This window comes from Acinonyx jubatus, chromosome A3 (assembly GCF_027475565.1).
Source record: "Acinonyx jubatus isolate Ajub_Pintada_27869175 chromosome A3, VMU_Ajub_asm_v1.0, whole genome shotgun sequence".
NCBI classification, from domain to species: domain Eukaryota; kingdom Metazoa; phylum Chordata; class Mammalia; order Carnivora; family Felidae; genus Acinonyx; species Acinonyx jubatus.
In genome coordinates, this window is record NC_069388.1 from 16,922,415 (window position 1) to 16,949,098 (window position 26,684).

Sequence of the window (26,684 nt, forward strand, 5' to 3'; positions counted from 1 at the left end):
ACCACTAGTTATGCTGTGCTCAGATCCATAATAATTACAGTATGTTGGTACTGATATATTTAGACACATAGATCAATGGAACAGCTAGAAACTCAGAAATAGACTTATGTATATGTAAGCATTTAATATATGGTGGATATTAAGGAGTTGATGGATTATTCATTGGTGCTGGAACAATAATGAAAATACTTTAAAAAGTAAAATAGAGTTAGATTCATATGCCACATTATACATTAAGATTATTTCTAGATGAATTAAAGATTTAAATGTATTCATAATTTAACAAGGGAATCAAAAGCCAATACAGGTGAATATTTATTTCTTGTTCAGTATCAAATACCAGAGCATCACATATTCTCTGTAGGCAATTCTGCCAGAATGGGGGATGATTTACAGAATTTACTTTATACTCAGCTCTGTCCATATGTCAGAAATGACTCAGTGGTGAAAAGAAACTAGAGAAATGTCTATAAGAATATAAAAAATAAGTTGGTCTTGATTATAGTAAGAGCGCTTACACGTTAGAATAAACAGCGTGATCATAAAATGAGTGAAGTATATGAACAGGCAGTTTACAAATGAAGAAATGCCAGTGGCCAGTTAAGCTTATGAAAATCATACAACCTCACCTAGTTCAGTAACTTCAAATTAAAACAAGAGGTCTCTGTGTTTCATCAGTTAAATTGACAAATATTAAAAACAGCAATACTTAGTAGTGGAGATGCAGAGGAAATGAGCAATTGTACACATTGCGGATAGCAGTATTTATTGGAGCAGCTGTTTTGGAAGGCGATTTTACTACATAAAATTATGCATGCCCTTTGATCCCCAGAAATTCAACTTTCAGCAAATTTTCCTAAGGGAATAAATGTGGAGATGTCCTAAAGTTTATCTCCTTGCTTTATGAATAGTAAATTAAGGAAACAAGAAAAATAAGAAAAGGGGATTTAGTTGAGTAAATTATGGGCTTGCAGGATGGCAACCATTAAAATTAGGTTTTAAAAAATGTTTCATGAAAAGCATTCCTGATGTAGTAATGTCTTTTTTTTTTTTTAATAATTTTTATGTCTATTTTTTGAGAGAGAAAGAGTGAGCGAGCAATCCAGGGAGGGGCAGAGAGAGAGAGGGAGAGAGAAATCTCAATAGGCTCCCCATAGCCTGTTGTGGGGCTCAAACTCACAAACTGTGAGATCACGACCTTAGCTGAAGCCAGGACTAGATGCTTAACTGACTGAGCCACCCAGGTGCCCCAGTAATGTACTTTAAAAGCAAGTTGCAGGGGCACCTGAGTTGAGTGGCTCAGTTGGTTAAGTGTCAAACTCTTGGTTTCCGTGCAGGTCTAACAATTTGTGAGATGAAGCCCTGTGTGGGGCTCTGTGCTGACAGTGCAGAGCCTGCTTGGGATTATGTCTCTCTCTCTGCCACTCCCCTACTCGTGAGCTCGCTCTCTCAAAATAAACAAACATTAAAAAAAAAATAAAAGGTTGCAAAAAGCAAGTTGGCTTTGGTTCTGATTTTATTTTTTAGAAAATAAATGTATATATCAGTGGGAAAAAATTTCAAAATCCATAGATCATGATATGAACAGTGGTGACTCTTGGAGAGGTAAGTGTAGAGGGTGTTGTTATTAACTTTTTTCAAATTATTTGCATTAAAAATGTATTTTTGCAATTAGAATAAAGCTAATAAACCTGACATATAGATGCACATAGAGTTTCATGTATAAATAAATGTGTATAGGATGCCCCTGTATAGTGTACAAACCTTTCAGATGTTAAAGACACCAAAAAAGGCCATGTTGTCAAATGCACTGGTGCCAGCAGGAAGTTTGAATATATGTGACTCAAGAGTAAGCGGAATAGTCTCTAGTTAATACTGATCAATAGCTGTAACTTGTCAAAATGTGTGTTGTTAAAATATGAATACGTTTTATAGGCATTCTACTCCTAATAATAAATAGCAAATATATATTTAGCTCTTAAAATGTGCCAGACTTTTTTCTAGGCTCTACGTGTTTTCCTCTGCTAATTCCCGTAAGAAATCTTGTGAGGTGTGTGTATGTACACCAAGATTCACAAAGTGCATACGATGAATATGCTAGATTTCTTTTGGAGGGAGCACTATGATTTAAGAAAATGTTCTTCTGTGATTAATTTCAAAGAAGACTGTGTTCTATAATCCACTCCACCTTAATAAATTTTTATTTATTTTGTGTGGTGGCCTCTTAAGATGCTCTTGTGGGTACCAAGGGAGTTCTCCAGGGGCTCAAAGCAGTGTGAAGACTGAGCATGTTGCTCTCAGTGATGGGTTCGGTTTGATCCTGAAGCAATCTGTAGACTCCCTGGAGAGTGGATGGAATGAAGTGCCTTTAAGCCTACTCTCCGTCAACATCATTTCTGTAGTCTGTTTTCAGTAAGAAAGCCAATAGACTTTCCCTATCTTACCTTGTAACATTTATTATTTCCTGAATAACTAGGAAATGGCATAGGAGAATGTGAAAATTGCCCCTGATTCTACTGTGGAATGCATTGCTCCCTCCCCATGAATTCCTGGTGTGCGGGTGTTGCTGACAAGGGCATAGCTCTATTTCTTTTGGTTTGCCTGGAGGGAGCCTTCCAGGACTGTGGAGAAACTGCAGAGAGAACTCTATGTAAAAGCTCATGGGTGGAGATGAAGGGTAATTGTAGTGAAATCTGAATCAAAGCCATTTCAGATTCCTAGGTGTGCAGCAGGACTTCTTGGTCTGGGGTGTGTCATGCGATGTGGCCTGGAGCTACTTGGGAGAGATACCTTCAACCAAAGGACCTACAGGGATTGAAGGGGATGATAGGTAACCAGCTTTAGGTATCAGTATCTGCTGAAAGGTGCAAAGATGTGATTGAGGCATGCAGGGAGCTGCAAGGAAGAAAAGAAAGGGAAAGGACTGGGAAAATTAACAGGAGTCTGCAATACCCATTGGCCTCAGCATCTTTTAGCAAACAAGACAAATGTCTGAATTACAGTGTTTTGCCAGAGCCATGGACAATAGCAGTGTTTTCTAGCACGGTTGTTGAATGTTTGACTCCCCAGGGTAAAAATCCAAAAATGTATGAAAGTAACAGTGTTGGTGACCCCCCCCCCCCCCACCGGCACTCCCCATCTCCTGCGTGAGGTCTGCTGTTTTGAAGGTGAGATGCACAGCCATGCAGGTGCAGTAGAGGTTCGTAAGTGCTGGACACATCTCACACGCCTCCATCCGCCATGTGGCACTGCTGCACATAAAGATATTGATGGCTTGTGGGGCCAGGCACTGTGTCACACCCCCTTCATGCATCCTGTGAGCGAGTTTCAGGGTCCTCCACCTGGGAAGCCGTGGAGGGTGTCTCACTGTCCTGTTACCTTTCCAAGGCCCTGGCAACAGGTTCAGATAGTCGTATATTTTATCTAATTATCAAAAGTAAGATAGTTTTTAAAAGTTTTAATGACAGTGTTTTAAAATTGTTTTTCCATTTTTCATTGCTTCACTATGCCTCTAGGTCTTAGTAATTCAGGTATGAGTCTCCAACTTTTCCTTCATCATACTTTGCTTCTGGAGGTTGGTGGTGGGGCTTTGGGAGTAGTCAGGGACATTTTAGGGATCTAGACAAGTGGAAGTTGAAATGTAGTTTGGGTTAATGGGGTATATTTTATATATAGTATTTACAGTGTACATATGCACATAAACATATGCAGTATTTATATACACACAGGTATATATAGTGTATACTGTATACATATACACGCAAGTATACGTACAGTATTGTCTTTTTACAGATGAGGGAATAGAAACTGGGAGATTAACTGGCTTGTCCGAGGTCACGTGGTCATGGGCTGGGGTCCGAGATGCTTATCATCTGTGGGTTCTCAGCATGATTGGGATGTGGTTTTGCTTCTCTCTGTGTTACTGGAGTTGCAGTTGCTAATGGCCAGCACCCTGGAGGATGTGGGAGGGCTCTCTGCCGCCAGCTCCAGCTCATTTTAGGTGGCCGCGCCTCTGGGAAGTGTTCCTGCACGTGCTGGTGGTACATGAACTTCTCTCACCTGGCTCCAGATGGGGAAAGTTGGGCAGTTCTCATAATTGCTTTGCTACAGTGACTGCTGCTGTTCTTCAACCTGGAAAATTGTTTTGCCATTTCTCATTGCTTTCACTCTGCCCTCAGTGCTTACCAATTCAGTTTTGAGGCTCTCCCAGGTGACACAAGGTCCCAGGGCCTCTGCGGAGAACGGGTTGGAGGGGAGAAACCAAACATGACTGAGGCTTTGGATGCTGTTGCTGCAGGGGGGATTGGGCAGCAGGTGTTCAGGTCAGGTGTCCTGAATCTTTTCCACAGCCCTTGGCATTCCCCTGGCAGATAGTCCTGGGTTTTCTGGAATTTCAGCCACTTCCTCTCACGCCTGGACCGTTTTCTCAAGAATGAGTTTTCTGGTATGTAAATTTTTGGCATTTTGTGTGGGCCCAAATTGTCTCCCATCCTCTAAGGTGGTGAGAAAAAGACCATAGGACTGTAGGCACTATGTTTACTGTTTCTTTGCTACTTTTGCGTCCTTTAGTTCATTTCAGTTGGTGTCGAGATCCGAGGGATTGACAAATTCATGTTTATACCACCATCTTTTTCACCAATGCTGGTTTCCATTCTGCTTTTTGCATTTTCACTTTTCCTGAAATCCTTTCTTAACCCACAGATCTGTCATTCAGTCCTATTGTCTTTTCGTTATGTTGGTCTCTTTGTGGCTTTTTGTTGTCATTTCAAGGGCTGGGTCTCTCTGTATCCAATTGAGGATGCTAACATTTTCTGAAGTATATTTCACGTTCCTGTAGCAGGTCATTTTTAGAGGTCTACTCTTTAAGTTTTCAAAATGATTTCTTTTGCTTTTTTTCTATTTTATTTTATTTTATTTTTTTTGCTCATTATAGCTTTTCTTTCCCCTGAAGATTTTATTTTCTGACTGCAGATAGGAGACAGCAAGGAACAGAAACTGCCAAGTGTCTAAAACAGGTCTTACTCAAGTAGGGGGCCAGGGGCACCCTTTTCTACTTAGTAGATTGTGTGTATTTCTGATCTGGGGGTTCGCAGTGTGGGAGGAACACATGGTCCACCTCCTTAATTCCAGGTATATGAGGTTCAACTCCCCAATTCTCCTATCTCCACCCAGATTTTAATAAGAGTGATCTGCCATTTACGTTTCTAAATCCATTTCAGTATCCTCCATATGACATGTAATTGTTTTATTGTGAGCCCTTGTTTTCAGTTGTACAGGAAGTTTTCACCTTTTCCGGTGTTTTCGTAGGCGTTGCAGTGAGGTTCTGAGAGAGACCATCAGGGGCTTCTAGCCAGATGTATGTCAAACTGAATGTGACTCAGGCAAGGTCATGCAGCTAGCTGGTGGCAGAGCAAGTCTAATGTGGGGCTCCTTTCTTCTAGACAAACCCTCGGTCTTCAAGACCATCTACCACTCTTGGCCTGTCAGAGCCTGAGCTATGATGTGATTTCGCAGTTGGTAGCTTTGTTAGAAGTTCATTTCTGTTCCAAAGAGTTTCAGCCTGAGGCAGAGTCTTGCTGTGAGGGGCTGTGCTCATAGGATCATCTGCTTTGGGCATTTACAGATTACAAAAAAAAAAAAATGTGCATGGAGCTAGAAGTTGCTGAGTGCCCGATCTAAAGATGAGAAGAGTGGTAATAGGTCCTGGTCATATAAACTCCCGGGCATTGGAGAAGCAGAGGTGAGGCAGCTTTGAGGTACTGGAGTCTGGTTGTTTTTTTTTTGTTGTTGTTGTTTTGGTTTTTTTGTGCTTAGGAATCTTCAAGACTGCCCTACTATCTCCTTAGGAAATGGTCATCAAAGACCGCCTCTTCCGTATTTGAGAGAAGGAGCGCACAGGCTTAATGATTTACCAGGGTGGTCTGCCAGCATAGCTCTAACTGCTGTTACCCATGGCACCGTCCCTGGCCCTTGGACCTCAACACACTCCGGATCCACCACTGCTTTGGGACTGACCCAGTCGTGCCTTAAAGGTAGTTTGAACTTCAGTCCTTTGTGCTCTGTCCCTAAAACAAAACAAAACAAAAAAAACATTCCACATTTTAATGCACGTTTAACACATCGTGGTAGATACAGCCCGGCTGGCAACCACAAACCCATTTGCCAAAGCTGAGTTGTTTCAAGGGAGCTCCCCATACCATCTATACTTATGATAACACTCAGGCTTCAATAAATATTTTATCTACACAATGACCAGTTTGGTGATTTATATAATGCTGGATGCTATTACTGAGTTAAATTGACTCTACGGAACCCTCGTTTTTACTCTTTGTAATTAAATGTTAATACACTTACAGAAACTGAGTATATGAACCAATATCTGCCAGCCAGCCCTAAATGTTTCTGAGGCTTTTGTATGCGTGGCATTGTGCAACAGAGAGATGATGGCCTTTTGGGAAAGGAAGCAGAGTCAGAACCCACAAATGTAGGGAACTTGGACTGGATTCTTAATGGATTCTCAGTTTCTTTATCTTTACGATGAGAATGAGTAATTCCTGGATCATAGGATGGTTGTTATGATTAAGTGAGATTGTGTGGGATGACTGGCCTGATGCCCGGCAAAGAACAGCTGCTCAGTGAGGATCGCTTTCTCTATGTACCTTACAGATAGGTTTACTGAGGGCCTGCCATGTTCAAGGCATTATATGTGAATAAACCAAGGTGGGTACCTACCTGCATTATTTCCCTCCCATGATTTCATTGAATGTGAACTCTGTGAAGGAGGGGCAAGTTGTGAATCCCTGTTCTGTCTCTGGTACTTAGAATGGTGTCTGGGACACAGTGGATACTTGGTACAGAATTAATGAATGACATTCAAGTATGGGCTGAATTAATTCATGGAGGATAATAAGGAAGAGTAAGAGTTGCCAACTGGAGGTATTGAGTGGTTTTTTTCATGCAAGAGATATTATGATAGAGTTGAGAGGGCTGTGCTATGGGGCCAGATTGAAAGTCCTTCTATTCCTTATTCCTCCCTTTACCAGCTGTGTAGCCTTGAGGAAGTTTCTTAACCTCTCTAAGCCTCAGGTTCCAACTATGCAAGATTGGTACACTGAATCCCAAAGAGCAACTCACAGGGGTGCTCTAAGGGGAAATAAGGTCGTGCTTGTTTTTTTTTTTTTTTTTTTTTTTTTTTTTTTTACCAAAGTGGAAAAAATTTAAAGCCCTGGGAAGTTTTAAATGACCCACAGATGATCATCTCAGGCATTCTTTATGTCTCAGGGGTGAATATATTACAAGGTGTGTTCCTCTCTGGGCCAGGTGGGAGCACCTAGCTGTGGTCTCTCTTGATGATCTGTAAGCCAGGTTACTAATGGAGCTGAGGTCTGGAGTGGGCTCGGAGAGAGCACCAGAGTCCCCAGGAGAGCCCTGTGTGCACCAGGTGATGGTCCATAACCTTGAACACCAAGACAGTGAGTGGACACTCAGCTGACTTTACCGGGTGAGGCTTGTCTACAGAGACTCAGAAGGTGTGACTCCTTCTCTCTTTTTCCCCCCCTGGTGAAAAAGTCATATGTTAAAAATAAGTCCCTTGCAGAAGAGATTTTTAGAAATCCAGGTATTCTCACAGTGGTAGCAAAGTTAGTGATCACTTGGCTGGTGTGACCCAGGGCTAAGAATGTGTTTAGGGTAGGACTGTCTTGGTGTGAATCCCAGGCCTGTCATTTCCTACCTGTGAGATTTAGGGCAAGTTATCTAATTGGTTCTCAGTTTCATTGTGGATGAAGTGTGGGTAGTGATCGTACTGTCTCATGGGGCCCTTTGGGGATTCAGTGAGATATTTGTGGAAATGCCTTAGTGCACTGCACAGCATATGGTAAACACTCAGTAAGTGCTAGCCACTGTCATTATCGTTCCTACTTTACATATGGGGAAATGGAAGCTCAGATTTCTTGTGATTCACCTGAGGTCACAAGGAAAGTTCCAGAACCAAACTACAAATCATCTTCTGAAGCCAAGTCATACAATCCTGAGACATGGCCATACTCAGCTTCATTCATTCATTTATTCGGTATTCACTCAAATGCTTAAACATCAAAGTGCTGGGCTATTTGAACAGTCCTGAAGATTGGTGAATGAAATGGGCACATGCTTCCCGCTTTGGTGGACTTATGTAGTGGGAAGGCAGAAAATGAATAAGCGAATAAGCAAATAATTTCAGAGTTTATACTAAGGGATGAATGAACCCTTAGTAACAACCCCATTGCACATAAGCAAGGTGGTATAATAGACAAGAACTGGAGATAATAGGGGGCTGTTTCCCCCTGGAATGTTCACAGAGGTGGCATTTTGATGCATGCGATGCCCAACTGAGTCAGCCACATGAAGCCGCATGAAGCACCGATGGTGAAAACATTTCAGGCAGGGGAGGAGGAAGTGCAAAGACCCCGAGAGCTTGGCTTGGGTTTCAGAGGCAGTCGGAAGTTGGCACAGAGCCTGCCAGAAAGCCCTCTAAGCCCATGCTTCTGTGCAGAGGAAAACTTTATTCACCTTTTCCTGACAGATAAAAAAGTTTCCCAGACACAGGGTATGACCTGTGGCCATCTCTTTCTTTCCCTGCTCCCACAGAAATAAACATGAAAAAGGCATTGCGGTTGTGTGAGAAAAGATGAAAGATGCTATTCTGGCTTCTGAGTAGGCAGAACTTTGGCCCCGGGCCAGGAGAGCGGGGTTCCATCCCAACGCTGCACCCCTCTCTGCATCCTTGTACTTTTCATGCCTGTTCCCCACCCTGTGAAATTAGGAGCTAGGCCAGATGATCTGTGTCCTCTGCCAGTGTGGGAGACTAGTAGAATCCCTGTATCTGCTCCCAGGCTGTTTTTGGGTGGCGGAGAGGGGGAGGAAGACTTTGCAGGCTGGTGGACTCTCCAGCTGGTCTCCAAATTGAGCCATTTTTCACTTTGAACTGAAGGTGACCGCTCTCTCCCCTGCTCCCTCATCCTCTCCTTGGCAGGTTGAAGCTGGAGGCTGAGCCCAAACATGGCCTTCTCCTTTGCTCTCTTTCCTCCCCGACACAGTGCACTGCAGTATTGCTGCGACCTTGCCTGGGGCAGAGATGTCTCCTTTCCTGCATGCTCTCTTGGGTCTGCTTGTAAACTGGTGCCCAGGAAGACTGGGGCACATGAGAAGACAGAAATGAACCTGCCACGTTCACTACTGTGTTCTCCTCTTGTACCACACACACATGTTCCAGACCAAGGGCCATGGCAGACCACTCAGAGAAGCTGGTCTGAACAGAGGCTTCTGTTTCCAGGGGTTGCCTGACAGTCCTATATCCCAGCAAATGGAGCCAGGTGGACATGGTAGACCAGTCACTGTTTCATAGGGTATCAGAAATTCAAGTGTCATTTGAGAGAGTTTATTGTAATAGAAGGGGTTGTAATATTATACTGTATTATAATAGAAGGGATGCCATGGAGAATCTCTGACCTGAGAGGTTAGGTGATTTGCCCAGGGTTACACAGCAGTAAGTAGAGAATGAATCTGGGACTGCCAGTACAGATCAGCATATCACAATAGGTGCTGCTGATCCATATAGCATATGATGGGCCATTTCAGATAGTTTCTTTTAAAGTACTGTTTGTTTATGAGATTGTGCAATCTGAATCTAACCTATAATGTAGTTATCTTCCCCATTCCTAATTCATACATGGGATTAAACATTAATTAAATATTTATTTGGCACCTCTGTGCCAGGGTCTGTTCCAAGTCTTGGTTGGTAAATACTGAATTGACTCAGTCCTCATAACAACCCTAAGAGATGGGCACTATTATCATCCTCATTTTTTTTTTTTTACAGATGGGGAAATTGAGGCACATAGAAATTAAATAACTTGGCCAAGGTCACAAAGCTACCTCCCCCCAATAGTGGAGCTGGGATGCTGGTTCCAGAGTTCACGCTTTTAACCCATACCTACGTATGTCTCACTGGACAAAGAAAATCATCGCCTGTCCAAAGTGGGCATGCCTCAGGGCCACCAAGCACATTGACCTCTCTAGTTTACAGGTGGGAGAGCTGGAGCCTGCAAAGGGCGTGGGAGGGCTGAATCAGGTTCTAGAACACCACTGTTTCTGTTAGTCCTCTCTTTTCCTGCTTTTCTGAGCTGCCTTGGAAGTCTGAACACGTCTCTGGTCTAGAAGACCCAGCAGCAAGTTCATTGTTCTCCCTTGAAGTCCCTTTGCTAACTTGTACCTTTGTTGTTTTCATTCCTGGATTTATTATAATGGGCCCAATTAACCTGAGTTGCCTCGTGGAGTCTGTGGGAGAAAGAACCAAATGAGCAGATCAGACACTTTCTCTGGTCCTTGGGGAATGCTCAAGCCATCAGAGAGACATCATCTTATTTATAATAAATTCACTGTTCAAAAAGCTTTAAAACATTTTTTTTCTATTAGGAGTATTGTTTCTATCTGTTGAGTCCATGAGTGTTTGACATTGGATGACTTTATAAAACATTCTACTAATTGGATTTATTAAAGCAAATAAATCAAACACTAATTGGAACGTGCCCTGCCATTATTTTTGCTTACTGAATTAGATATAATGGTGTGAAGGCCTTCTTATCATATTTGTGCACTTATTTAAACACCCCCCTGGCACACACTTCTGCAAATTCAATTAGGTATTCAAAAAAGGAATTCAATTTATGCAAGTCTGGTTTACATTCATTCCGGGGGCAAGGCTCTCCTACCCGCGATAGGCTGTTCGCAGTTATAAGCCCCACTTAGATACTGCCTTGCCTTTAAAGCATCTGGCAGCATGAGGGTGGGATCTTGATGGTTTGGGGGTTTGGGCACTTTAACGTGCGTGTCTGCAGAGCAGGGCCAGCTTCGTGGGTGTGTGTGTGTGTGACCTGAGCAGTCTCATGGAGACTGGCCCTTGCCCCATGCTTATTAGGCTCTGCCATGGCCATCTTGAAATTAATTTTTAAGGAAGAGGCTCTGTATTTTAGGTTTGTATTGAGCTCCACAAGCTTTGTAGTTGTATCTATCCTAGAGCTTGCCCTGGTTCTCAGAACTTCTAAGGAGGAAGTCCTTGGTTTGAGTCTTACCCCCGCCCCCCCACCACCATTGACTATGTGGTGTTGAGAACGTCATGTGCTCTGGCCGTGTTTTCTTCATCTGTGAATTGGGGTGTGTGCTAGTTTTGACTCATAAAGTACAAGTGCTGTGATGTGGGGGAGGGTGCTCATTTAATTACAGACAGTTACTGTGCTGCTGTCACCCTTAGCCCACAGGTCAAGAGTGTAGCTTTAGAAGACACTGGGAGACACATTGTCCCCAGAGGGAGGAAAAAACATTATATAGCTGGGAATTGGGAAAGAGTTGTTAAAAGCACATGACATTCAACAGACATCAAACACTCAAATGGTGAAACGTGGCCCCTTTCTGTGATTGTGTTAAAATTAGAAATTTTTACGGCATTAAAGCAAATGTTGGAATGGTATATAGCCTGCAGACCAATTCTAGACCTTCACTAGTTTTCATATGGCCCACCATTGAGGAATGGTTTTTATATTCATTTAAAAAAGTTTTTTTATGCTTATTTATTAATAAATAGAGAGAGACACAGGGTGTGAGCAAGGGAGGGGCAGAGAAGGAGCAGACTCCAGGCTCTGAGCTGTCAGCACAGAGCCTGATGCGGGGCTTGAACCCACAAACCATGAGATCATGACCTGAGCTGATGTCAGATGCTTAACTGACTTAGCCACCCAGGCGCCCTTGGTTTTTAAATTCTTAAATGGTTAAACAAATCAAAAGAATATATTTTGTGACATGTGAAAACCATATGCAATTCACAGTGCAATGTTAATATTTTTTTTATTGATTACAACTCTGCTCATTATTTATGGCTGCTTTTTTTTTTTAATTGTGTTTAAGTTTTTTAAATTTGTTGAGAGAGAGTGGGGGAAGGGCATAGAGGGAGAGAGAGAATCTCAACCACGCAGGCTCTGCACGGTCAGTGGGGCTCCGTCCCCTGAGATTGTGAGATTGTGACCTGAGCTGAAGCCAAGAGTTGGACGCTTGACTGACTGAGCCACCCAGGTGCCTCTGCTTATGGTTGCTTCTATGTTGTGGTGTTGCTGCATTGTTGCGACCAAGACCTAGTGGTCCACTGAAGTGGGCAGAATTCTAGGAAAGCTTCCAAGATCCCTGCCCCGTGGCATGCGTGCCCTGTGGAATCCGCATCCCTTGGGTGGGACTACTGAGAATCATGGACTTCACTCCCATGATTAGATCAGGTTAGTGAGAAAAGTGAAGAAAATTTTCAGATGTAATTAAGGTCCTAAATCACTCGACTTTAATCAAGAAGGAGATGGTCTTGGATGGGCCTACCTGAGTTGGGCCAGCCCTGCCCTACCCAGAGCAGGAGATTCGGGGCATGAGAGGGCTTATGGGGAAGGGCCACAAGGCCAGGAACTGTGGGCAGTTTCTAGGGGCTGAGAGTAGCCTATGGATGACAGCCAGCCAGAGGACACTGAATTCTGCCCAATACCATGTGAGCTCCAAAGAGGATTTGAGCCCCAGAAGAGTGACTTCAGCCTGGTGAGGCCCTGAGCAGAGAAGCCAGCCCAGCCTTGTCTAGACTCCTGACCTGCAGAACCCATGAGCTAATAAATGGGTGCCGTTTTAAGCCCCTAAGTTGTGTTAGTCTGTTGCAAGGCTATGAAAACCAATAAAATCAGAAAAGTGGAAATATTTATTATCTGGCTTTTTATGGAAAGTTTGCTAAATGCGGAGTTAAAAGAATAATAAAAAGTAGTCCTACCACATTGCCCTTTCCTGTGCCCCTAAGCATTTAGTCCTGCCACATCTTGAGTCTGAATAACTTCCAAGTGTGAACTTCCCACATATCGGGGATGACTGTGGGAGGCCTGAGCCTCCACCCCATACACCTTCTTGCCTGAGACCCCACCTCCATTTCTTGTTCTCCCCAGCACACCGTGGCCTCTATTGTGAGTTAAAAAGCATTCTGTCATGAATGCCTTGACTTCTGAGACTGTGGAGAGGCATCTTGAGCCGAGGCTGTGATTTGGAAAAAGGCACGCAGGCTGGCTCAGTGTACTTCTCACAGGGACTGGAGAAGTGCTTTACCGCCAGCCATTTCCCTCAACCAGAACTTCCTTTCAAGATCAAGGTTGCCTTCCAAGTTCATTGTCATGACAACCTGGTATAATTAGTAAGAATGTAGACTGAGTTAGTCGAGGTTCAAGGCCCTCCCTTTGTCTCTCGTGATTTCTGTGATCTTAGGCTAGTTTTTAAATATTTTTATGCCTCAGTTTCCTTATTGATATGATGGGGGATAATGACCATACATACCTCATGGGGCGCTTGGAGTAATTAAATGAGCTAACGTTGGTGAACCCTTAGAGTAGCGCCGGGCCTGTGTAGTTCAGCACCTGACAGGGAGTGTTGGTTGTCATTATTACCACTCACATCGACTTGAGATTTGTGTCTGCCTGGTAGCCTTGTGTGTACATCTCTTTGACCTTGCACCATGATTACCTGGCTCTTCTGGCATGGTGCCCCCCACCCCTGCTCAAACCCTGCTCATAGTTTAACCCTGAGCAGCTTGCTCTCTTTCTGGGTCTGCTGCCGGTACTTTTATGTCCCCTCTGATGCTCCTTGGCCTCCACATGACTCACCTTTTTCCCTCGTTTGGTAGCTTCATGGTTTCTCCTGGCTTCATCCTTCGGCTTGCCTTCATTCTCTGGATTCAGACTTGCCCTCTGTCCTGAGCATTTGCAGACCCAAGGTAAATGCTTTCAAAGGGTCCAGCCTAAGGCTTAGCCCCAGAGCCCTTCTCTGCTCCAAAGCCTACACTGGGTTTATCCTGACCCCTGAGGGAAGCCAGTGGAAGATACACCAGAGCTCCCTGTGGGGGTCTCAGCCTGGCTTCTCTGTATGAGTGCAGATCTATTTTAAATGCATTCGTCCATTCATTTAACAATCAAGTCAAACACAGACTATGGACTAGGTGCTGGTGAAGGGTTATATGGCATGCCCCTGTATTCGTGGAGCTCTGGGGCTTGGAGAGAGAAGGGCACAGTCCTGTGGTTTCATTTCCCCCTTTCCCCAGGTCCCCAGTGCTGGATGTATCCGCAGAGCACCCTGAGGGGGATATTTGAGTTTTAGCTGTATTCTGCTAGGGGATGCGGTGTTTCATTGTTACCCTCCTCAGGGCGCATCACTGTGGTTGATCATGTTCACGTATGTCAATCAAAGTTCGAGCTGTGCTGGAAGTGAACCTGGCCATGTAGAGCAAGTGAGGACAAATTTCTGCTTTTCTTGGATATTTTTTTTTTCCAGATTTCTCTCTTCACTAGTTTCACCACTGGATGTTATAGGCACAGCTCCCCACCCAACCCTCCCCGCCCCTCCGGAAACAGCAGGGTGAAACTTGGATTCTGTGCACACACACGGTATCCTAAGAGGGGCAGGGTTAGAGCAATGGAAAGTATTCGGGCTTTGGTGCCATTACAACCTGAGACTAATGTCTTGACTCTACTACTTCATGCAGGTTAGTTTACTTCTCTGTCTATAGAATGGGTACAATCAGAATGGCAGTGCGTGCAGTGACGGGTACACATTTAGTGGCCAATAAAAGGAGATGTTAGTATTGTTATTGCTTTATGCGAGGGCATTCTTTCTCCCTGAGATTCCTAGCTGGGCACATCCCTTAGTAACTTTGAGGACAAGTTTTCTTGTGTAAAACAGGGAAAGCAATGTTTCTTTCTTAGAGGAGGGGGTGTCAGACTGCAGCCCCTTGGTTAAGATCGGGCCCATCACCTGGCTTTGTGAATAAAGTTTTATTGGAACACAGCCAGCCACATCCATTTGTTTCTGTATTGTCTACAGCGGCTTTTATGTTACAGTGGCAGAGTTGAGTAGTTGTGGCAGAGACTGTATGGCTGCAAAGTTGAAAATTTTTTAGTGTTGGGCCCTTTTCGTAGGAAGTTTGTCATCCCCTGTCTTAGTGGGGGTAATTGGACTTCCATTTGTATGCACACATCTATAAATACATACTTACACAGCTCAAGTGCAGTGCCTGGCATATAACAGAAGCTCAGGAAATGTTTAGTTCCTCTTCTGAACTTAATTCTGTTCAAGAAAATACAGGATTCATATCTGAGAAATGCAGAGGCAGACACATTTATATTTTTATTGAATTCTATTCCTTTCTCATTTTCAAAAGAAGAGCTCATGTTTAAAAAAAAATTCTGATTGGCACTATAAACTTTATTTATGCTTTAATGTATCCTAGAGTATGTATCCTGCACTATTTTGACTTCCCTTACAGATGCTGATCTGCTATACATTACCAAACCCAAATGGATTTCCAGAATCCAATTTCCTTGCTACAGTTTTCCATTTCTCTGTTGACTTTTTATGCTTGACTCTCGTCAGAGCATCTGGGGCCTTTGCCACATTTTGACCTCCACTTGTCCAGGGAAATAGCTCCTCTCTCTGGGTGCAGGAAGGTAGGGCTGTGTCCTTCGCCCTGTCCTCCCCTAGTTAGGTGGGTCTTCTCCAAACCAGGATGTGTGCTCTGGACACATGTGCTGATTCCTATTCCTGGGGTGGGTTTTTTGTTTTCCCCCATAATGATTGTGGTCAGGTTGACATCAGTTAAATGGGTCTGCCTGTTCTTTAAAACTGAATGAGGGGTGCTTCCAGATGAGTCTTTTGGGAACCTCTCCACTCATTAGTCTTTCCTAAGTCGCCTGCCACCAACACCTGCAGAGGCGGCCGGGAGCCTTTTTTGTCAGGCATTAGGGACCTAAGGAATTGCATCAAGAAAGTAAACATGATTTTTAAGATAGTGAGAGGAACAGCAGTGAGACTCAGGGTTATCAAGGGTTTGAATATTTCATGCTATGGGTCCAGAAGCAACTGGTCTTTGCTTTCTTCTCCTCCCCTTGGTGGCTGTCAGTAGCCAGTCCCTGGCTTGCAGTGTGGCTCTGCATCTTGGTGGCTCCTGAGAGTTCCCGGTTCTTTCTGCGTCGCTGGAATCCTTCCCTTTACCACGGCGGGGCTCCCTAGTGATCCGTCACATACACCACAAAACGAGGACCCAGAAACGAGGAAGAGATGTGAGCTAGAGTGGGGCTCTACCTCGCGGCAGCGTGGGTTGCTGTCAGGATGTGTAATCCTGTGCTCGTAACTACTCTTACTCAATCTGTTGGTTGAGAGGAAGAAAATTCAGGGAGGATGGCTTAAAGGAAATACTTACTAAGTATGTTTTTCTCTAAAATAGTTTTTAACACTTGTGTCTGGGTCAAGCCAGACTAATGGGGAGCAGAACTCTAGATTGAATCCTATTGAGCCCCAATGAGTAGCTTTCCCCCTGTTGTATTTTGGGTGATGCGGTCAGTTTATGTGGAGAACGAGAAATAGTCTCATGTAATTGGCCATGTGCTCCTTGTGTGGGTGTTTCTTCAGATACAGTTCATGATGGAGCATGGGTTTTCTGTTACCAGCGGTCCTGCGGAGACATTCTTGGGTGAGCCAAGCACCTGGAATGGGTGTAATTTTCCTGTGCAATTGGCTTTTGTTGTAGGAACACTGAGTGTCCGGTATCTGAACAGATTTTCCTTTTTCTAGTGGCCATTGGAAGCTCGGAGCCAAATACCAAACTCCCTTTCAGCAGGCAGGCATGTTGGAAACTGCTTTTCTTTCTTTCCTGTCCTCAGCTGTTTTATTTTTCCCCCATCATGCCTAACATGCTGTATTTGCTCCTTCCACATTGATGAAGCCACAGTGGATTTGTGAGTGGTAGTGGTCGAGTTGGGAGAGGGTATATTGGACCGGTTAAGGCAGCCTCCTTTGAATGGGGTCTTTGAGCTTGCTTCAGCCCTTCTCCATGAAGGTGTTTTTTGCATTTTTGCACCTTGGGTGTACGTTTGTGAGGCTGTCTTTCCCTGCACTCTGCAAACTGAGTGTAAGAATTCTTTGTTGATTCTGTGCCCGTGCACAGAATACATAAAAAAAACCAAAACAAAAAAAAACACACTTATTTAACTTTGTTTCTAGAGTAAGCAAAGAAATGCATTCTAATGGGAGAGGTCCAACCACCTTGGAAGCCCTTTTTCTGATCTTCTCTCATAACCTTAGAAGTGAAAGGCTTGGTCCTTGGTTTTGGGGGAATATATTCTCTCTCTGGTCCATTAGAATGAGCATGGGTTATGTGGTTAGGTCACCACAGAATTAATCTTGGCTCTAACATTCCCTTCTGTGTGAGCTGAGAAGGTCGCTTAACCCCTCCGTGCGTTAATTACCTTGTACTTACAGTAAGGGATAAAAATCTGCCTCACCAAGTTGCAAGCATTAAGTGAAAGCAAATGAGCAAAAATAAGCAGTCAGTGTCTAGTATGTTGCCTGGCATGGAGCAAATGCTTGAGAGAGCATGCGAAAGGTTCTGCTATGGTCCTAGTTAACCCTTACAATGCCAGTAACATAAGACAAGTTGGGATTTTGCTCTTGGAGAGTGAATGCTGGTATCACTGGTCATGTGACTGGTTGGCTCTCTTCCAGTGTCTCAGGGATCTAGACTCGTTCCCCCTGGATGCCACTGCTTTCACCTATAGTTTTGGAGTTCTTCACAGCAGGGATAGGTGAGGGGGATTCCTTGTAAGAGGTCATTTTTATGGGCCAATCATGCACATGGTGGATATCCCTTTGTTACACATCTCTAGGGCTTACTATGTGGTCTTGCCCAGATGCAAGTGGCCTGGAGACACAGTGCTCTTGTGTGCACAAGAGAGAAGACCCAAACAGTTTGCTATGCCCAGAGCATGGTCTTGGCCACTCTTTCCTTGTCTCATCCTGGAGGCTGATGTCTATTTAGGATGCTAAATCAGGTTTCCAGTGGACTCTTGAGATGCTGCAGGTGTCCCTTGCTTATCAATTCAAGCAGGTTAAGGATCTGTTGTCTATGGCATTGACCCGATTCATTTGTCTCCTGCAGGCTGGGCTCCTGGCAGGTGATGCCATGGTGATGGAGAAAAGGGGGATGGCCTACCTAAGAGCAATGGAACCACTGCCATCACGGCTTTTAAATTGTAAATATAGGGGCTCCTGGGTGGCTCAGTCAGATAAGAGTCTGTATCTGGGTTTTGGCTCAGGTCATGATCTCACGGTTGTGTGAGTTCGAGCCCTACGTTGGGGTCTTTGCTGGCGGTGCAGAGCCTGCTTGGGATATTCATTCTCATGCTCATTCATATTCTCTCTCTCTCTCTCTCTCTCTCTCTCCTCTCTGCCCCTCCCCAGCTTGTGCTCTCGCTTGCTCTTTCTCTCTCCCCCGCAAAGTAAAAAACAATTGTAAATGTAGTGTATTGTGTTCTCATGTCTGGAGCATTCACACTCTGTTCTAGTTTGGGAAGTTTATAGAAGAACTGATTTGGGGGCGCCTGGATGGTGCAGTTGGTGAAGCATCTGACTCTTGATTTTGGCTCAGGTGATGATCTCACAGTTTGTAGGATCGAGCCTGCTACGGTTCCTGCGCTGACAGTGCAGAAGATGCTTGGGACTCTTTGTCCCTCTCTCTCTCAAATAAACATTTTTAAAAAATTAAAAAAAAGCGATTCGGGAGGATCACTTGGAATTTGTCACGCGATGTGGGGAAGGAGCTTTCTAGGTAGAAGGGGCAAGTATGGGGCTTGGCAGAGCGGGTTGAGTGTGGGGGTACTCTGTGCTCACTGTTACTGGAACAGAGCTTTGTGTCAGGAATCCTGTGTTAGCATTATTGGTTCATTCACTCAACAGATACTTAAGCCCCTACTATGTGCCAGAGCTGTTCCCAGCCTTCCTGAAGCTCACTGTCTAGTGCAAGCTGGTTGATTGCCTCCCTCCTTGCCTTTCAGAGGCCAGCTGAGTTCTCCGCTGTATCCAGAGTGAAGTGCCCTCTCCTAACCTTTCATCTCCTGGCCTCCTGTCCTTGCCTGTTGTCCCTTGTCAGTATGCACTGGTCATCGGCCTTCCTCAGTTACCTGAACTACGAGTGGCACATGGCTGCCATGTGTGGCCTGCTCTCCCTGAGGAGCTGGGTGTAGTGGAGGAGCATTATAACACAGGACAGGGAACTATTTCCGGGACATGTGGGAAGGCTTCCTGAACCCCTGGTCGTCTGTCACCCACCTCACCTGCAGCCTTTGTGGCACGACGCTAAAATGCGTGTGGGTTATTCATTTACTTATTCACCATCATTCTGTCTTGTGCAAGAGTGACAGGACCCTCGTGTAAACCGCTGTACGGCCAGGGCCTGGGACTCTGTTGGACCTGCATTAACGGCTCAGTTCATGTTGAACTGAAGAATGAATGAATGGAATCAGATTTAGTTCCTACCAAGGCATCAGCCAGTTTCCATCACAGGAAATTTCTTACTGGCTGTCACCTTTTGTAGGTTTCTGCTTTCCATTGTTTCTTGAATCCCTTTCTTCTTCTCCTTTACTTTGTAATTGAGGTATCCACATTAGACATCCCAAATTGTTATTACTTCTTAGTGCAAAGTTATTTAATACTCTTGACTCAAGCCCAAATGCCTGTATTACCAAAGTACGTCCAGGCCTCCTTTGTTCAGCTGAGACTCCAAATTGGGGTGCTAAGGGTCAGTGCTTCTGGGTTATCATTTATCATTCACACAAGATCTGTCAACAGGACTTCTACCCCACTGAGAACATCCCAGGCCTGGGGTGCAGAGAAGGGCTTTTGTCCTTGGCAGCTGATGGGGATGATGGGGAAATATTAGGGAAGGCTGCAGACCTGGGCTGGGGCCAGCAACGGATGGCTTCTGTACATGGATTGGAACCATGTTTGCATGTGTGATGGGGGAGGAGGGTGTGTAAGGGAGGCAGATGGTGATGTGATGACACCTGAGCATCAAGGAGAATGGGGGGGGGGGCAGTTGCAGAGCTGGCCGGGTGTGAAAGGGGGTTTGGGAGACCATCAGGAGGCTGCTGTAGAACTCTTTCCTGTGCCACCTCTGTGTCCTGCCGGCTCACCTGGATGCCCCCCCCCCTCCTGCTCCTGGTCCGCAGATGTGCTGGGTACTCCAAAGCCCTGATCAGTCCTCCTTTGGGATGTCATGGCTCCTGTTGATCCAGACCAGAATTTCCTCCTTGGAGCCCTGGTTCTGTAGCCCACATCTTTGTTCACGTCCCCTGGAGGGGACCTACCGCTCATGGTGTATGCTCAGTAAATCCTTGCAGAGTTGAATTGTTAGAACTTACTGTAAAATGGTAGATGGCTTTAAACACTATGAGCACCAACTACGATTGTCTGATTCTTCACAAATTTGATTTTTATGCCATGAAACATGATTTTTCACAAACTGCTTTTATAGGGAAGGAGATAGATGTGGAGAATTTATTCCGTGCCAGTTACTTTTCATGTGTTACCTCATTTAGTCCTCATGGTGTTTCAGTCCAGTGGCTCCTCCCCTCTGTGCCACAGGTGGGGAAACTGAGCCGCAGATGGGGAAGCAGCTGGCCAGGGCTGGCCCAGGTTCGCAAGGTGGAGCTGTGTGCAGCTGGTCTGGCCGGACTCTGGAGCTGGTGCTCTCTCTGCTGCCTCCAGTGTCTGTCCCTGTTGTAGGAAGCAGTCACAGAGGCATGCCCTGGCATTCGTTTTTTCCTACTCAGAATGAGATGTTACTGTTTACTTTCTCGGGAAGGAAGATTGAAATCAATGTAACTAGCCTTATTAACTTTTTTAAATAGGAGGGGCCGGCAGATGCCAGCACCTTTCTGAGAGAACCAGAGCAAATATAAAAATCCAATTTGCTTGCCTTTTTTTTTTTTAATCTTCTTCCAAGTTTAATATTCAAAGTTGTAAATGAGGAGCTGATGAGACAGGGGTAAGGAGCCAAGCTCAGACACCAGGAGGTATTTACCTGTATCTTTTTTGTCTGCAGGTGGCTGTTCCTTTGATGAACACTACAGCAACTGTGGTTATAGCGTGGCCCTGGGGACCAATGGGTTTACCTGGGAGCAGATTAACACATGGGAGAAACCAATGCTGGACCCCGCGGTGCCCACAGGTACGTGACCCACTGTGTTGGAGGCTGGGATGAGGGTCACTAACTTCTAGGATGACTTACGGGGACAAATGTATGGGTTGAGTGGAGAGGGCAGTAGACAATGTCCTTTGAGTAAGTTTCTCATCTCCAGGGGTAATCAAAACAAGGCTGAGTGCGTTCTTAAGGTATGTGGTAAGAATCACACGTCCCCTGGATTCAGGAACCTTTGGGATTTCTTTTAGCTTTAAGATTCTAAGCTTTAGCTATAAGTAGAGCATCCCTGGGTTTTGCTTGGGAACCTAAGAGCAGTTGGATTTGGGGTGGAGAGGAAAGAACTTGTGAAGAATGAGGTCTTTCCTTTTCTTCCAGGACACATAGATACATAACTTGTATATCTCGAGGGAAACTTGCGCAGTCAGAATATTACTCATAGTTAATGTCCTGACATCCTGAATGCCCAGCTTGTCATTAACCAGCAGGGCTAAAGGGCTAATGTGCTTTCTTGATAGATGGCTGCTTGAGGCAGGCCTATGAGAGTGACATCTGGTATATTCTAGTGGAGGTACACCTGGAGGAGAATACTCAGGAAAAACACACTTAGGGTGGGCTATGCCTGGGTGACTTGAATCTTGAAAACGTTTACCTGGGGACATATGCCAGGAAGAGTTACAACTCTGGGAACATGAGGATCACCTCTTTGGATATGTGATCCCAGGTACAGCGGTAAAGACGGCTGGTTTGGGTGTTGGAGAGGTAACATCATATTTAATGGTTCCTCCCCATCTAAGGGTAGTCTGACCCACATACTATCTTGTTCTTTGTCCACACATCTTGTGGCACTCTTCCTCGCTCTGGCCATTAAATACTGGAGATCTCAGGCTTGTTCTATACTGCTTCCATGTGTATTAGGTTCTCCAGAGAAACAAAATCAATAGGATTTATAGAGATACATTTAAGAGGAGTTTAGTATGGGAATTGGCTCACACTGTATGGAGGCCGAGAAGTCCCATCATCTGTCTGCAGGTTGGAGAACCAGGAAAACCAGTGTGTAATTTGGTCCAAGTCTGAGGGCCCTAGGATACAGGGCTAATGATATAAACCCTGATCTGAGTTCGAAATCCCAAGAACCGGGAACACCAATGTCTGAGGGCAGGAAAAAGTGGATGCCTGTAGCTCAGGTAGAGAGAGTGAATTTACCCTTCCTTTCCCTTTTTTTTATTTGGGCCCACAAGGGAGTGGACGATGCCTCTCCTCCCCTCCTTGGTGAGTGCTATCTGCTTTATTCCATTCACCAACTCACATGCTTGTCTATTCTGGAAATAGCCTTATAGACACACCTAGAAATGATGTTTTAGCAGCTATTTGGGCATCTTGTAGCCCAGTCAAGTTGACACACACGGTTAACCATCACACTACAGATGGCCTTCACCACTTCTGTGCCTTTGGTTGCCATCAGACATCTCATATGAACTCTAGACCACCCACTTCCTGGCTGCCATGTCTTTTTGGCTTCCTCTGGGGAGAAGAATTTAACAGGATGCACTAAGCTATAGACAGAGAAGACACTCAGACCTGTCCAGGTAAGGATGTGGCCTCTTTGGCCTCATGGACTTGGAGTTTGGCTGTAAAGCACGAGGCTGCTGGATGGTTCTGTATACTTCCAATTAAAGGCATAAATGGTTATGTAAGTTTTTCATGAGTGTAGATACCCGCCCCTGGTGTAATAAATCTGTCCTGTGGTACAAAATTGAACTTTGCAGATCTAGTAGGATCTTACTTTGCGTGAGCAGAGTCTCCAGCAACTACACATGCCCATTAGTGAGGTGACCGTGGGACAGCCTGTATGTGGGTTGCCCCATCATAGTTTTTAACATTGCTGACTTAATTCTCAAAGGTGCCTTGGTTTAGATGATAGAATCACTCATTCTATTAGAGTCCAGAGTACTTTGCGGAAATACACCACATCTCCTCTGTTTTGCCTGACCATCTTTGACGTTGGCCAAATGTATCTGGATCTTCTAGTATGTGTATGTGTTTGTATCCAAAAACATCTAGCCCTGCAGAGCCTTATAGACTCTCCAAAGTCAACATGGCTAAAACTGAACTCTTGATTCATCTTTGCTCCTCTCCCCATGTACTACTCTCTATGGAACCTTTTCCTCCACCTTACTGTCTTGTGCCTCCCCTTTGTAGCTCAGCTTAAACATCACTTCCTTAGGGTGGCACTTCTAGATACTTCAGCCTGGGTCAGTTATCTCTGTAAATGTTTCCCATTGCATCCTGTGCTTTTTCTCAATGATGCATGTCACATTGGATGTTGTTTGTTTGGTGTATGTTATACCCTCAGATGAGGAGTTCCACATGTGTAGGGACCATGACAATCTTGTTGATAGCTTTATCTCAGTGCTTAATACAGTGCATCATATGTAGTATGTACTAAATAACATTTTATTGGATAAATGCATGGATGGATGGCCAAATAGTCTGCGCTAAGTGTATTTTATTTATTTATTATTTAAAATTTTTGTTTGCTTTCTTTTCTTTTTTTTTAAAATCTTTGTTTTTGAGAGAGAGACAGAGTGCGAGTTAGGGAGGGGCAGAGAGAGGGAGTCACAGAATCCGAAGCAGGCTCCAGGCTCTGAGCTGTCAGCCCAGAGCCCGATGCGGGGCTCGAACCCACGAACTGCAAGATCATGACCTGAGCTGAAGTCGGATGCCTAACCGACTGAGCCACCCAGGCGCCCTTCTTTTTTTAAATTAAAGCAGAGTTGACATATGATGTTATATTAGTTTCAGGTGTACTCCAGGTGATTCAACAAGTCTGTTATGCTGTGCTAAGTACAAGTGTAGCTACCATATGTCGCCATACAATGCTATTGACTCTGTTCCCCATGCTGTACCTTCTCATGACCTGTTCATTCCATAACTGGAAGCCTGTATCTCCCACTCTCCTTCACCGTTGGTCCCGTCCCTGTCTTCGCCTTCCCTCTGGCAACCAACCACTAATTTGTTCTCTGTAGTTATGGGTCTGATTCTGCCTTTTATCTGTTCATTTGTTTTTTAGATCCCATATATAACTGAAATCATGATTATTTGTCTTTCTCTGACTTTACTATCCAGTGTTTTTTAAATAAAGAAATGGTCAACATCTTTAAATCCCTTTGGGCCCTCTATTTAAACTGACCACGGATTTTTAACCTTTCCTGTAATCCTTCCATTTTACAGATCAGGAAACCCAAGTTTCCAAGAAACTGTGTGGCATGGCTCCTTTGCCCACCGTGCCAGTCTCTCTTCCCAGAGGAATAACTCTTCTAATCTTAATTTTTCAGTCCCTCATTACGGGAGAGTGTCATTTCATAAATACCGGATTGTGCTAATACAATCCTCTGAGCTTTTCTAAATAGAGGCATTTGATAATGATCACTGAAATTATTCTGTCATGATGCGCCTGTGGATTTCAGTGGCTCCGTGTGCTTCTTAGGCAGAGAGGCATGAAAGTGAATTTGGATTAGGCAAAATTGTTTGTTCTTCTCATGGGCCAAAACTGAAATCTTACTTTTCCTTCTGTAAAACCAGCACTTTGCATCCTTTGGAAGTCTAGTTTGAGTCTGTTTATTCAGATGTTCCACACCCTTTGACTGATCCCCTTCTGTGTGACAAGCTCTGTGCTGGACTGTAAGTGACACTGTGTCATTTTGGCACTTAGTCCCTCTGCTGGCTTCTCCTGGCACATGGGAAGAAATTTGAACTCTTTGCTACAGCCTGCAACGTTCTGCATGATCTTGTGTCTTCTCCAAGCTCCTTTTCTTCTCAAAATGCTCCAGGCACACTGGCTCCTTTCAGTGCCTTGGAGACAGAAAGGCTGTCAGGTTGTTGGCTGGCTCCAGACATTTGCACATGCTGTTCCTGCTCACTGGAATGGTTTTCTCCACTGTTTGTGTGGCCAGTTTCTTCAGGTGTCAGCTCAGATGACTGCTTCTCACGGACATTGCCCCTTACCAGTCTATGTAAAGAAAGATTCCCTCCTTGCTGTTCCCATGGGATCCTGTTCTTGGCTTTCAGAGTTCTTAATGTAAACATGTTTCCAGGCCAACTCATTCCAATCCTATGCCATAGCTCAGTGACTTTGGGCCCTTAATCCCTCTGCCTCTCTTTCCTCATCTTTAGCATGGGAACCAGTGTGAGTTAAATGGAATGATGGCTGAATGAGTGTGAAGTGTTTGCACATGGTAGAACTTAATCAGTACTGGTTCCTCTGTGCTCTTTTCTAGTTTTTTTCTTTCTTTTTTTTTTAAATGTTTATTTATTTATTTTTGAGAGAGCAAGTGAGCAGGGGAAGGGCAGAGAGAGAGGGAGTCAAAACTCTAAGCAGGCTCTGCACTGTCCCTGCAGAGCCCGATGTGGAGCTTGAACTCACGAGCTGTGAGATCATGACCTGAGCCAAAATCAGACGCTTGACCGACTGAGCCACCAGATGCCCAACTCGTTTCTGGTTCTTAACAATCTCTGGAGCTGTAAGTCTAAGTTTTTCTTAGAACCATGTCTCCTCCTTCAAGTTCTCCTGACCCAGATGCTTCTTTACCCAGGTGCTTGACTCAGTAGGTGGTCTGCGTGGGTCCCTGAGAGACCCAGAGAGGCTTTTCAATACCCAGGGTACTTACTGCCTTGCGGGCTTGCACACCTCCTCTAGCCCAGCTCTGTCAATTCATCACTCCACACCATTGCTTTCACGGCTTGTCCTCATCCTTTTCCATGGGAAAAGCCCTTGGGCTGGCATTCCAGGCTTCAGACCTCTGACCTCATCTTTGTTGGGGCTGTCACAGAGGAATGGGGATACTACACCCACAGACCCTCTTTCCAAGCCTCGATCTGGTCCGTAGAACTTTATGCAGTTTCCTTTGGTTTCTAGCTGTGCCTTTCCCAGCCTTGGCATAAGTGTCTTGGGGACTGAAGGGGACTGAAGTCTCTGAGTGTCCTTTTCAAAGGGCTGAAGCCAGAGGCAGTGGGGCTTGGGAGATGTCCTTTAATTTCTTTCTTGATTAAAAAAATTTTTTTAACATTTATTCACTTTTGGGAGAGACAGAGTGTGAGTGGGGGAGGAGCAGAGAGAGAGGGAGACACAGAATCTGAAGCAGGCTCCAGGCTCTGAGCTGTCAGCACAAAGCCTGACACGGGGCTCAAACCCAGGAACCATGAGATCATGACCTGAGCTGAAGTTGGAGGCTTAACCGACTGAGCCACCCAGATGCCCCTCATTTCTTTTTGATGTTTGTAAGCTGCTATTTTAAGTGTTGGAACAAAGTAAGGTTGACTTGTAGGCTGAAAACCCAGGTGCATAGGAAATGCTGCATTTGCATGAACTTAAATCGGACCCCAACCTTCAGGGAGTTAGACATAAATTTTTGTCATTTTGGGGGGTACCCCCTTGTAGAGGGGTTACAGATGTCATGGGGACTTAAACAGGCCAGGCTATTGTAGTTTCTTCTTAGAAGCCCACTGTCACATTCCTGTGGTCCCTTTGGGTCTAGTAATACTGATGCTTCTTCCCAGGCTTGGATCCCTTGTTTGGAGTCCAGCCAGCCCAGGTGCATCACCCAGCATCCCTTCT

The 26,684-nt window shown here is 44.8% G+C and overlaps 1 protein-coding gene across 13 annotated transcripts in view; it reads left to right on the top strand.

Annotated features, from left to right (window-relative positions):
* Nucleotides 1-26,684, top strand: part of PTPRT (protein tyrosine phosphatase receptor type T) — a 1,056,329-nt gene that overhangs the window by 250,984 nt on the left and 778,661 nt on the right. For all 13 annotated transcript variants that reach the window (XM_027070121.2, XM_027070126.2, XM_053199941.1 and 10 more), the window contains exon 2: nucleotides 20,972-21,097. In XM_027070121.2, coding sequence (XP_026925922.1) covers nucleotides 20,972-21,097 — 126 coding nt within the window. The remainder of the gene's footprint in view (nucleotides 1-20,971; nucleotides 21,098-26,684) is intronic.